Source organism: Phoenix dactylifera, chromosome 1 (assembly GCF_009389715.1).
Source record: "Phoenix dactylifera cultivar Barhee BC4 chromosome 1, palm_55x_up_171113_PBpolish2nd_filt_p, whole genome shotgun sequence".
NCBI lineage: Eukaryota > Viridiplantae > Streptophyta > Magnoliopsida > Arecales > Arecaceae > Phoenix > Phoenix dactylifera.
In genome coordinates this window covers 39,264,830-39,277,135 of record NC_052392.1, presented here as the reverse complement: position 1 = coordinate 39,277,135, position 12,306 = coordinate 39,264,830, and the positions used below count along the sequence as shown (strand labels likewise).

Here is a 12,306-nt window from a genome sequence, read left to right as displayed (position 1 = left end):
TGCCCGTAAATTATTTCAATCTTCATTGGTAACTCAGTGAGCAGCATCCTCGGGTGTATTATATACAACACATGCAAAACTTGTTCTGAATGTACGCTGACATATTAAGTTTGGCGTATAAATTACAATATCTTGGTTGCTGGCCAATTAATGGGTCTTAGGAATAGTTACCAATGACATATCTGGGTGAGCATGTCCCCCACCTTCCCCCTATACTTTCTGCCCAACCACTCCCTGCATCTCAATCTTGACATAAGATTCTGCTGGTGTACGGCTTAATCCAGCATGACCATTGCCCATTTTTGCCACCTTCCGCTTCTTTACCTTCTCAGCCCAGCCAACAAGGTCCTCTCGCACATGATCATCAAATATGGCCTTCTTGAAAGAACTCCCCATCTTAATCCAACCAAACAAACAAACAAACAAAAAGAAGAAGAAGAAGAAGAAGAAGAAGAAGAAAGATTAGCCAGCTCCATGCCCATTAGTTCACTAAAATTAATAGTTTGCTGCAATGCTCACCTGAGAGACAATGGCATACAGTGGCAGAGTACTGTAGCTGCAGAGGAGCTGGATGATGACCCTGCCATGAAATTAGACCCATGAAGTTTCAGAATATGAACCATGAAATTAGAACTCTTTATCTAATAAGGGCAAAAAAAAAAGAAGGGGGTGAGAGGTTGCTAGCTACCCAATCACAAGTCTGGGGATGATAAAACCAACATGATCCATGATGCAGGAACGAAAGCCATAAGTAGTCTGATGAAGGGGAAGAAGAAAATCTTGTTAATAGTTTCATTTAGTATCTAAACAGAAAACAGGTTAGTAGATTGTCCAGTAACACTGGCAGCTAAATCATAAACCCGACAATAGTGGCGGAATGGACAAATCAATCTGCTTGGCTACCAAATATGTTTATAGTTAGATCTGAAAAGATCTTGTTTTGTTCTATCCTCAAGGAAAGATCGCAACTGTATATAGATGAAGTGCTCAGAGGTTGTTGGCCTGATAATATCAAGAACAAATGCAAAAGATTATTTTGTTTTCTATGCTGCTTACCAGTATCCAGAAGAAAAATGCAATCTCGAAGGCATTTTGAAAGAGGATGAAGTGAATCAAGTACAGTACGATACGTGGCCGGTGGAACCAGAAGTGATTGTCTGATGGCTTGACCACCAGATCACCTTCAATTGCTGAATGCTTTTCAGCAACCTCATTGGCCAACTGAGCAATGACATGCTCCAATTTAGTGCCAAGAGCAAGCAGAAGCTGCAAATGTAGAACAGAGAATACTTACTAATCATCATAACAAAGTTCACCATGTGTGCCCAACAATGCAGATGTTTGATCATAAGTAGCACCTTATAAGTATTTATCCAGATGTACAAGGAAATTAAAATTGGGGGTCTGATCTACATTTAGTGGCACCCAAAGAAGCTGATTACAGATATTCCTAGATTGCTGACCACAATGATAATTTAGCACCAAAGAGATAGGAGAAGAAACTTGAAAAATGGAGGAAAATAGAGGAAGAAAAAAGACCATCTTCAATATGTCTGAAGTACTGAAGAAAAATATGGTACACACAACATGGACGTGTGAGACTCCCCGGAAGGGAGCTCTTTTTTCATCTTCTGATTCTTGAAGCGTTACTCTTCTAATCAATATTTGGAGAAGTGAACTAACTTGTTCAAGTGCTTGAACAACAGCATTATAGCAGGTTCACATTATTACATCTTTCATGTTTGGCCTGCTCTACCTTAATTCTAAAATTTAAGATCTTGAGTTTTCAAGGTAGATGACAGGTTTTAACCAAATCCACTGTTGATGAAACCTGAGTTAACTAAAGTGGAACAGGTTGGATGAAGTAGTGGGGAAAGCATTAAATAAGTATGGAAAGGAGCTTTAGGAAATAAAGATGGCCCAAACATATGAGCATCCGACAGGGAGATGTTGAAGTGGATGTGCATCACAACTAGAGGTGGCAATCAGGTCGGGTCGGGTCGGATCAGATACGAGTTGGGTAGTCAAGTAGGTGAGGGCATTTCCATCGCGAACAATTCAATCCAGCCACAGGTTCTCCTATCAAAAATTCATCAGCCCAAATCCGACCTATCTATTAAACATGTCAAAATTTCAAAGGTTCAAAGGTTATATTGATAGATTGCTGGAAAAGAGAAAAGGGCAATCTATAAGAAGGGACAATGGTTAACAATTTGTTCAGATTGCAAATACAACAACAAAGAGTCCAAAAGAAGAGAAGCAAACATCCTATAGATGTGGATCTCAAGATATATGAACTGAAAGATGACTACATGTGCAAGTAATGAAAGAAGACGCCTCAAAAGAGACAAAAGTGGCAAAGAACAGAATGAGTCATTGACATAAGTATGAACATGTGCAACCTTGATACAACGTGCCCTTAGAGAAATTTGGATTTTTATGAACGGGTTAAATTGTGAAGTCAAGAGATAACCTAGATAGGAATCATGACTCACGAGAAATGACTCCATGATTTACTTTTAGTATACTTTTTTTTTTTTTCAAGTCCTATAGATAAACAAACAAAACCTCCCAAAAAATTCTGACATGATTTATTTTCCTTCTTTAAGAATACCAATATGCACATTAAAAATAATCTAGTGAAAATGTTTGAGTAACCTGTGACTTGACCACCTCAATATATGCCATGCGTCATGTTCACTATATTTTTTAGTACATCTATCTTGCTTCAACATCACAATAATCAATTCTTTTCAAGTCCACTTTGTTAGGTTGATTATACACAGATTCAAGGAGAAATCTTAGATTTTAAGAATAAGCCGCCTTCGTGTAGAGCTATCATGATGCATAATGATGCTATATTAGTTGCTCATCGGATATGCAACATCTGTACACTAATTAAAGATAGGCATACTTACAATCAAAGGAATGAATGCTACCCAAAAAAATGTATGCCAACCTGCACAGTGAAATAAGAATGACATGATATGATATAATATGATATGGATATGATAGACAAACGCTCAACGGCTCAAGTAAAAGCAGAAATTTTCCATGCGGAAACTATAATTCTAGAGGCATATTGCTGCATAGAAGGACATGCCTTGACAAACCCTTGGACAAACCAGCACGTAAGAGCCTCGAGATCAAATAATTATAGCTATTACTCTGTAGTTTATTGTGTAAAGATATTAAGAAAAATCCTTAGGTGTCTTGACTGCCCTACTGAATATGCAAACTTAACTAAGAAAAAAGGTATCCATGTTGCCAATCTTATATGAACAACATTTGAGGCCCATTATCGACTTTTAACAAATTCAAAGAATCCAATTAATAAGCTGTTATATGAGAAAAATCTATCTAAAATTAGACTGACTAATTATTTGATTTTATTTGGATAGTTAAATGGTAGGTCAAGTGATGGTTCCAGCAAAGTTGATTGATCAGACTGTAAGAATTATCCACCCACATTAATCTTTTAGTTGCATCCAGTCAGAGTCTCAGAGAGGTGATGCATCAAAACAAAAGACAAAAATAGTTGACATCTTATTTTACCAATATCTTATTGATGGCTCGGGCCCCCTAGAAAGAGGCCTTTTTTGCCTTCCACCTAAGCTGCACAGGAAAGGCCCAAGGCTTGATCAGGTCATTCTATCTAGGTGCAGATAGTCCACATCTTAATAGACATGTCTAGTTCACTAAGCCTCTCTTTGTGACATTTGAAAGCATTGTGAAATTAAAAAAAAAAAATCATTCAAAAAAATACATAAAATGACTTATTTCAAACATATCAGTACACTTGTTAAAATTTCAATTTAACAATTTCGCTCCGGGGAAAAATGAATTGTCGCGTCAATGATGTTTTCAAAGGGATTGAAGTTGAACTTACCATTAACATTCAGCACCATGAAGATGACCACAAAGATCCAAAGGTACCAACTGAAAGAAAGAAAAACTGTAATCAATGAGGATCACATATTAAGCAGGGGTAATCACACGAAATGTTACATTTTCAATGAGGAACTCTAACACTCTTAGGGCCAATTCCAAATTATGATGCATAAAAGATAACCTGCAAATTGAATGAATGGTCTAAACATTAAGTTCACATTACCTTATACCAACAACTTTCTTGAAATCAGCTTCAAGGGTTCGCACCATATACTTATGGAAATCAAATTTTGGGTTGCCCCTGCAATGTGTCTACAAGGAAAGGGTTTGAAGAGTAAGCAATAAACTAATACATTAGACTAGAAAAGAACAGGAAAAAAAAAAGTCCTTTGACAACAGCTTGCTTACCGTAATAAAACCCAGTCTCATTGTGGTGTAGTCCGATTTAGTTACAGAACCACAGAATTGCTTGGCAAAAGAATGCTAAAGAAAACAAATAATAAGATTTAGAACAAACACTGAATATCTAATCCAGTAAGAAGCAAAGTGATACTCAAAAGTCAGAAGCAATCAACAAAAGAAACACGACAAATAATCATCTCTAGTCATAAGGGAAGACAAGAGTACTCCATAGATTATACCATTACATCACAAACATCTTCAACGGAGCATGTTGCATCACAAACATTCTGCATGATAAAAGTCAAAACCCAGAGTGCAAAATTTTGCCTTTGTACGGTAACACTGTATCAGCTCTGTTTGAGGAACCTAATTTCAAGGAATCATTTGGAAAGATGACTTCTCCATACATTTTAATTGAAATTGGTTACATGTGTGGGAGGGGAATGTATTCAGAACAAAAACTGAGTCTCTAACAGAAAGGAAACTGTTGGTGTCTCTGACTTGCGAAGCAAAAATTTATTCATAGAGAAAGCCATAATTAAGATAGTCCTATTTGGGCACATACTCCATATCAACCATATAACTGGGTTGGTTATAGGAAGATAGATCTTGTTCGATATTAATAGTGGCACACTTCAAACGTTAGGATTCAAGCAGACTCGTAGCAACAATTACACTTGATATGAGCAAGGTTTTAAGTCCCAATGGGATGGGAGGCAACCTGACCATCCCATCCCATTATTGTGAGCAAACAAGATTTGGCAGGCGAGGAACTCAAAAACCCATCCATGCATTGAAAGAAGAAGAAAGAAGAAAGAAAGAAAGAAAGAAAGGAAAGAAGAAGAAAAATGAACGAAAAGAAGAAGAAAAAGGAATGAAAGGAACGAAGGGAGAAGAAAAGAAAGAAAGAAAGGAAGAAGAAAAAGAAAGGAAGGAAGGAAGAAGAAAAGGAAAAAACAAAAACAAAGAAATAAAGCAAGTAAGAAAGAGAGAGAAAGAGAGGGGTTACCTACCAAGAAGCTCGACCAGAACAGCTGCCAGAACAAGGCGAGACAGCTGGGCATCCTATTCCATAGAGAAATGGGAAACCCCACTCTCAAAGGATTTAAAACCTTGAATATAAGAAGTAAAACCTTGAATATAAGAAGTAAAACCAACAAAACTGCCTGCTATTATAAGGGAGAGCTCTGGATGTTTACTAGAGGAAGGAACAAAAAAATTGAATGCACCTAGATGCCCAAAGATATCTATAATCCGGAAGAAACAACAAGCAAATGCTCTCACAATAGAATGCGAGAGGAATGAGATTCACAAGACAAGGGGAAGCGAGGACAATGTGGCCTTAAGCTGACAAGGTATATATGGAAGTTAATTATATATTATGCACAAGCATTTTAATATCTTGATGATGCTTTCTCTGGATGACAACATTAAACTCTAGCATGCGAAGGCATTATCGTTGAAAAAGGGAGCCACATGGAAATATAACAACAAATTCTCACCAAATGGTATTTGCATGGACTGGCTTATGAGTTGCCTAAACTGGGATTGAAGTTCAAATAATAATTCTTAATGGATGAGACAAAACATCTGATTAATGACATGAAGTCTAGGCCCAGATGAGAGAAGTCATAACTGGACATGTTAATGGGCAATTCATAGCTTGTATATCTTCCCATCTCATACAACACAGATCCCCCCCTCCTAAATTTCTGTGGCTAGAAATTTAAATATTTACTGGCTTATTTGTGTGGCAAAAAACTAGCTGATCATTTCTTTCGAATTTCACTACATCTCAACCAATAAACAGAAATATCAACAATATAATGTGGCAAATTTCACCTCATGTGGGGATGTTCAGTCAACCAGGCATGGCAATCCAATGATTCATACAACCGCATTATCTAAATTAGCCTTTTTAGCTGAGGTACCAGACCGGATATGAAGCATGAAGATCCCACAGTCTCAGAGCAGAGAGTCATTAAGCAATCTGGGTTCTAATAATTTAGTTCAAAAATCATCCATTTTGTGGTTATATAGTCATTATCCAACAATGTAACTCCTAATATCCATCATATCTATTTCTACATTATTAGACTAAAGGATAGCCGCTATGCCACAACAAGTGTTCTTATCTTAAAAAATTGCATCTATGACCATAGAAAAAGGCTTTAACTTTCACTCAAAAAAAAAGAAGAAAGGCTTCAACTTAAATTCCAAATGAAACAAAGTATACAAGCTCCTTTACAAAAATCCTATGTTCACTGTATTTCAAATACAATTGCATAACATGTGTCGCTTACCACCCAACTTAGGATCCGTGAATCTTTGCCAATACCCTTGAAATGGTCCCTGATAAACTCAAATTGTTGCACATCGGTAACCTTTTGGGAAGCTGTCCCTGTTAACACACTAAGGTCAGCACATCAGTAATTTCTTTCTGAATTATAGTTCGACATCAGATAAGAAAAATATATGGCACATTTTGGCTCCTTAAGGACAAGTGGTCTGACATCATCATTTATTCCGAGGAATATTTCATACCATTTCCTGTAATTTCTTTCTGGATTGAATCTTCCCAGTGTTTCCACTGACTTATCTGAGCCATGAAGAGAAAGCCCAGTTAGACAGGACTCATGCCTGAAAATTTATCAGCATATGCAACACCAATCAAAAAGTGAAGAAGTATCACCCATTTACCTGTGCTCCTCCCAAAAGCATGGTGAGAACACTGAAAACCACATGAGTGATTGCCAGAACAAAGATGAAGATATGCAACTGATGTATTGCTTCAAGAGATAGCAATGGGACTTTTCCCTGAAAAACAGAAAGAAATGTATCAGTATATAGAGAGGGCCAAAAGTGGCAAGCTGGCTAACTACTAGCAAGTAATATAAAGAATGCATCTTAGGATTATGAATCTCTTTCAGAGAAGAGCAAGATTAGCAACCATCATATATGAGATGCTTTGTTCGTTATCATCCAATTGACTTTAAAAGTACATGATGAAATTATCCTCTACATTGAAGAATCATAAATTATTACATACAAAAATTTCTAAGACTAAAATAACCCGTATTCACCAAATGAATTGTTCTTAATAGGCTATTCACATTTTCAGTAGCCACCAGTACAGCATGATGGACCTTGGTTCATCCAACAAGAAAGTTCTTTGTCCTGTGATATGAAAAAAATAGACAAAACTGATTTAACAAAAAAAAAATAGAAAAACCTCCTTGTCCAACACATAAAGCATTAAAGTTATATAAGAATTAGCAAAAATGGGAATCATCTTTTTGATAATGGTTGCTTTCATAATATAATTACTCAGATGGCATAAAGCTTAATTGCGTTTTATTGCTTCCATACAGGATGCTTCTGGCTAACTTTAAAATTATTAAAATAAAACAAGTAGGAACATGGGGGTTCTTTACGAGCGATGCTTCTAAAAGAAACGATAAAGTTAAAATGTCAGGGGCTGGCATCGCCAACTAGCTTAAAAGTTGAACCAGTAGCAGCCATAAAAAGAATTTGCCACTAGAGATGTAACTATTGTTTGCTAAGATCTAGAGCAAAATCACATCTCAATGGCAAAATACAACAAAATCGGATGCACATTCTTATTCTGATCTCTTATCTCCTAACCTCTATCAAAACTGCATTTGTTTTTTCGTTAAAGAACTATCAAAGCCATAAGACTCCCCTCAGCCCAACTCCAGAAATTTGACAGCAAAATGGAAACTTCAGGCAGAAAAGGGAGCAAGGACTTCTAACCAACCTTCCTTTGGCAATGTTCCTCCCCGAGTCCACTTCCAGAGAGCAGCCGTCGGCCGCTTCCGAGAACACCGGCAAAGAAGGCGGAGCTGAAGTGCTCCGTCGTCTCAGCCTCCTCCAACTCCTTTTTGCAGGGAAGCATGTGCCTGGTCCATCCCTCGGGGATGCAGATATTCTGGATAGCCCCTTGGAACACCGTCAGCAGCAGCGATATGAACCCCAACAACATCAACTCTGCACCAAAAAATCCAACGCCACCGATCTTTGATCGCTCAGAAACAACAAAGATAAGAACAGAGAGATAGAGAGAGAGAGAGACGGGAGAAAGGGAGACAAAGAGCCCACCTTCTTTAACTTTCTGTAGCGCGTCGAAGAGGGGCTTCTGGTTCTTCTTCTTCAGATCCTGGCCGAACACCAATGGGTTGAATCATTCAGAGAATGAGAAAGAAGAGGAAGGAGAAATCAGAGAAAGGTCGCACCTTTCCGAGGTAATGGAGAAAGCGCTCGACGAAGAGGGAGAGGAAGACGATTACAGAGCACACGGTGGCGACGATCCATGTGGGCGTGAACTCCAGCAGGATATCGTCCTTTTCGCCTCCGCCTCCCCCGGCCATTCCGCTTCCTCCTCCCTCCAGGAGAGCAGTCAGTAACGAGAGAAAGAGATCAAGCCCGATACGCACAAATCCAAACCGAGAGCAAGAAGCGGAAAAGACGAACGTAGCGAGAGAGAGAGAGGGACGATGGGGTTTTGTGGTCTGGAAATCTCGGGTCGATGACGACGGACGGCGAAAAAAAAAAATTGCTGAGAAATGACCAAATTCCTTTGGGGCCCACAATCATGCAGAATATCATTTTGCCACGTGACACAGGATATTGGTGCTTACACGTGCTTCCACCCCCCCCCCCCCCATTGTTGATTAATTAAGTAATTAATTTAAAACTTTCGTTTTTCGTTTGATTTAGTTAATTAATTTAAATTCCTTCTTGGTAACGAATTTAAAACTTTCTTCAGTGTTTTTTTTTTTGAGAGTGTGGGACCCACGATTTCGTTTTTTACCCGATTTGGAAAGTTTAGTGTGGGCCGCGGCCGATCGTTTGGACTTCCCAAGCACAGCCAGAGCTCCGCTGTTTTACCGTTTTAGGAAACAGAGGAGGTTGTACGTTTAATCTTTACAGCTTTACTATGTCCATCCCCCGATATATCTACCCATCCATCCATACTCCATAGATATATTCAGATCATTATCAACTTAAATATTTAATTATAAATTTTTATATATTAATATAAATAAAATATTTTATTTTTATATCTATTTGATGCATAAATTAGAGCAACCGTAACATATAATTTTTTATTTTTAGATATTATTAACAGTATTAGTATAGTGGTATGCGTGTTTAGTAATCAAAAGAATATTGGATAATATAATAAGTTATAGTTGTTATTATTTTGAATAAGGGATAAACTATAAAACAAAATAAATAAAAAAAATAAAAAATAAGGTGTAATTAAAAGTATATATTTAGTAAATATAAGTGAGAAAATTATATTTAGTAAATATAAGTGAGAAAATTATATTTATGTTTCTATTAATTACCTAATGCTCATTATTACTAAAAATAAATATAAATAATTAATTTTAAGAACAAAATTCATTTTTTCTAGAATTGGTGAAACTTGTAAAGGATTAAAAATCTAAAAAAAAATATAAGCTATATAATATTGAAGTAGAAGTATATAAAAATAATATATGATTCAGATGTAAATTTAAATAAATATAATAAAAAATTTGACAAGTTTTGGTAAAATCTATTAGATTAAAAATATTAATTTTGTTATTTTGAAGAAAAATTAATAAGTTTTAATTTTTTTAAAAATTTATTTTGGTTTTAGTTTGAGAGAGTCCTGAACCAAAAAAAATGGGTCAGTTTTGATTTGAGTTTTCAGAAAATCGATTCAAACCGCCCCAACCTGGCCCATATATATATATATATATATATATATATATATATATATATTCAACCTGATCCGACTCGACCCATATATATCTATATGAATAAATTTTAATTTTTATTTATATTTTCTATATAAAATAGAATATCAACCCGATATACCAATCGAAATCGAAGCAAAATTTTTGGACTAGTTTCAAACATTTTTTTAAGATGGTCGGTATGGTTTCGGGTTTAGATTCAAACCAACCCATCCACATCACCTAAGGGGACGGGTGTATGGGAGAAATTATTGGCACCAAGTCTAAGGGTAAATGTAGATAGGTGCATGAATGTGCCACCGGCATTAAAACAACCGAAAAAATAATGATTAAAGAGAGGATATGAAAGTAGCGTAGATCCAGGTGTCTTATTCTTTAAATACTTTTGCTACCATTACACCATCGTTCGAAAGAGAAATATTTAGATAAAGACAAAAATATTATTGGGCTATAGTAGTAGAGATCTAAATTAGCACTACTTCTAAAGTAGAAAGCTACTAATAAGCTAAGATAAGATAAAAAGTATTGATATATTAGATTATCGAAGGGTTCTTTTCTCAACATTACAATATGATATTTATAAGTGACTCTCGTTACCTATTGGGATACTTGTTCTTGTTGTCTCGTACCACATGGACCACTATTATCATGCATAGCAGTTAACTTCTGTGCGCTACTTCTTTATCATGAATAGTTGTATGCTCCTCCAATATTCTGGATAGTGATAAGATAAGTGTGACTAAATGCTAATTTGTACAATATGGCCCTTTATGCATAACAATGACCTTCCTTCTCATTATAGGTCGATTGCTCTTCCCCATCTTGGACTATACTATATTCACTCGGCTGCCCCCTTGGTGTTTCAGCTTGGCATATTGGTCTTTAGATCATAGTCAATTTAGATGTAATGGAAATAATTTTATAAAAGATAAAGGCAAAAATTGTAAAATAATAATAATTATAAAAATAAATATCAAAAATCAAATATGTTGAGTTTATTATGGATGGAAAAGGTGAGAGAGAGATTAATTTTAAAAAAGAAGAACAAGATAGATTGGATCGATCAAAGGAAGATATTTAATGTGTAGGGGAGAGAGAGTGTAGGTATGGAAAGATTTGAAGGTTCGTTCTGCTGGGCTACGTCAGATTATGGAATAATTTGATGATTCTTAAGAATTATTTATCTGAATAAATGATCACGGAAAAAAAATAAATTTTATCATATTTGGTTGGTAGAAAAATTACTTTGGAAAATAGCACTGAAAAAAGATTACTAATTTTTGTTGAAGGTAATCTTATATAGAAATTTTACCAAATTTTTAATATCACTTTTGAATAAATAATTTAGATAATAATATTTTTTTTAGTCTATTTGTTGGCCATTTATATCCCACTTATATAAACATTATCAATATTGGCTATTTCAAATATTAAAATATATTTACGTGAGTTAATATTTTTTTAAAATTAATTACATGTATATTAAAAAATATATTGCTTATTATAAACAAATTTTATTATATTTGGTACATAAATAAATATATTAATTATTAATAAAAATAGTTGCTATTATTTATTAATAATTAATATTTTATAAAAATATATTAATATATTAAATATACTATTATTTATAAATTTTATTATTTAATAAATTAATAGATTTATAATATCTTAATATAATATAAATATATTATGTAGTAATATAATTAATATTAATTATATTATATAATTAATATTTATTATATAATATAATTAATACAATATTAGTATAATACAGGTGAGGGTATTTTATTAAAAATAATATTTTTAAATTATCTCCACTTGTTAATCTAGTATGAAAAAAATAAATACCACCCTCCTAGTCATATTTGTTTTGCCTTCTCTATCATAAAAATAGATATAAAATCCACCATTTATTTTACCATCTCTTTCATCTATTTTTCGTACCAAATATGGTAATCTGATATAAAATTTATTTTCTTATACTAAATTACCCCCAACCAAATGGGCCCTGAGATTTAAATAAAGAGATATTGCATGGAGATAGAATTGATATTATGTAGTTAAAGAAAAAGAGGCTGACAAATAGGTATTAGTTCTTCTTTTTTAGTCTTTGCCAAATATGAGGTTATATGTGCGTTAGGAATCCTCCTTTTGTGGGCTATCCCTTTCTCCAAAAAAATAGATTTTTTTTCTTATATAGGTTTTCTTGATATTAGAGATTCCTTAGTATAAATATGTAAAA

The 12,306-nt window shown here is 34.7% G+C and overlaps 1 protein-coding gene across 1 annotated transcript; it reads right to left on the bottom strand.

The window, feature by feature from the left end:
- LOC103706085 (MLO-like protein 1) lies at positions 1 to 8,845 on the bottom strand. Its single transcript, XM_008790072.4, has 14 exons — positions 8,547 to 8,845; positions 8,413 to 8,470; positions 8,072 to 8,301; positions 6,994 to 7,110; positions 6,838 to 6,892; positions 6,597 to 6,694; positions 4,300 to 4,374; positions 4,115 to 4,203; positions 3,890 to 3,939; positions 2,919 to 2,959; positions 1,057 to 1,266; positions 689 to 756; positions 520 to 580; positions 1 to 396 (listed from the first exon to the last, which is right to left on the bottom strand). Exons 1-14 carry the CDS (start codon positions 8,679 to 8,681, stop codon positions 211 to 213), a joined length of 1,473 nt encoding a protein of 490 aa, XP_008788294.2. The 5' UTR covers positions 8,682 to 8,845; the 3' UTR covers positions 1 to 210.
- Between the last annotated feature and the right edge of the window lie 3,461 nt (positions 8,846 to 12,306).

What these genes read in the sequence shown, in the direction of transcription:
- LOC103706085 (XM_008790072.4), bottom strand. Translation starts at nt 8,681, where the DNA reads ATGGCCGGGGGAGGCGGAGGCGAAAAGGACGATATCCTGCTGGAGTTC. An exon ending in TGCTTTTGGGAGGAGCACAG is followed by an intron (nt 6,893 to 6,993) that starts GTAAATGGGTGA and finishes TTCATGGCTCAG; the next exon opens with ATAAGTCAGTGGAAACACTG. An exon ending in TGAGACTGGGTTTTATTACG is followed by an intron (nt 4,204 to 4,299) that starts GTAAGCAAGCTG and finishes CTTTCCTTGTAG; the next exon opens with ACACATTGCAGGGGCAACCC.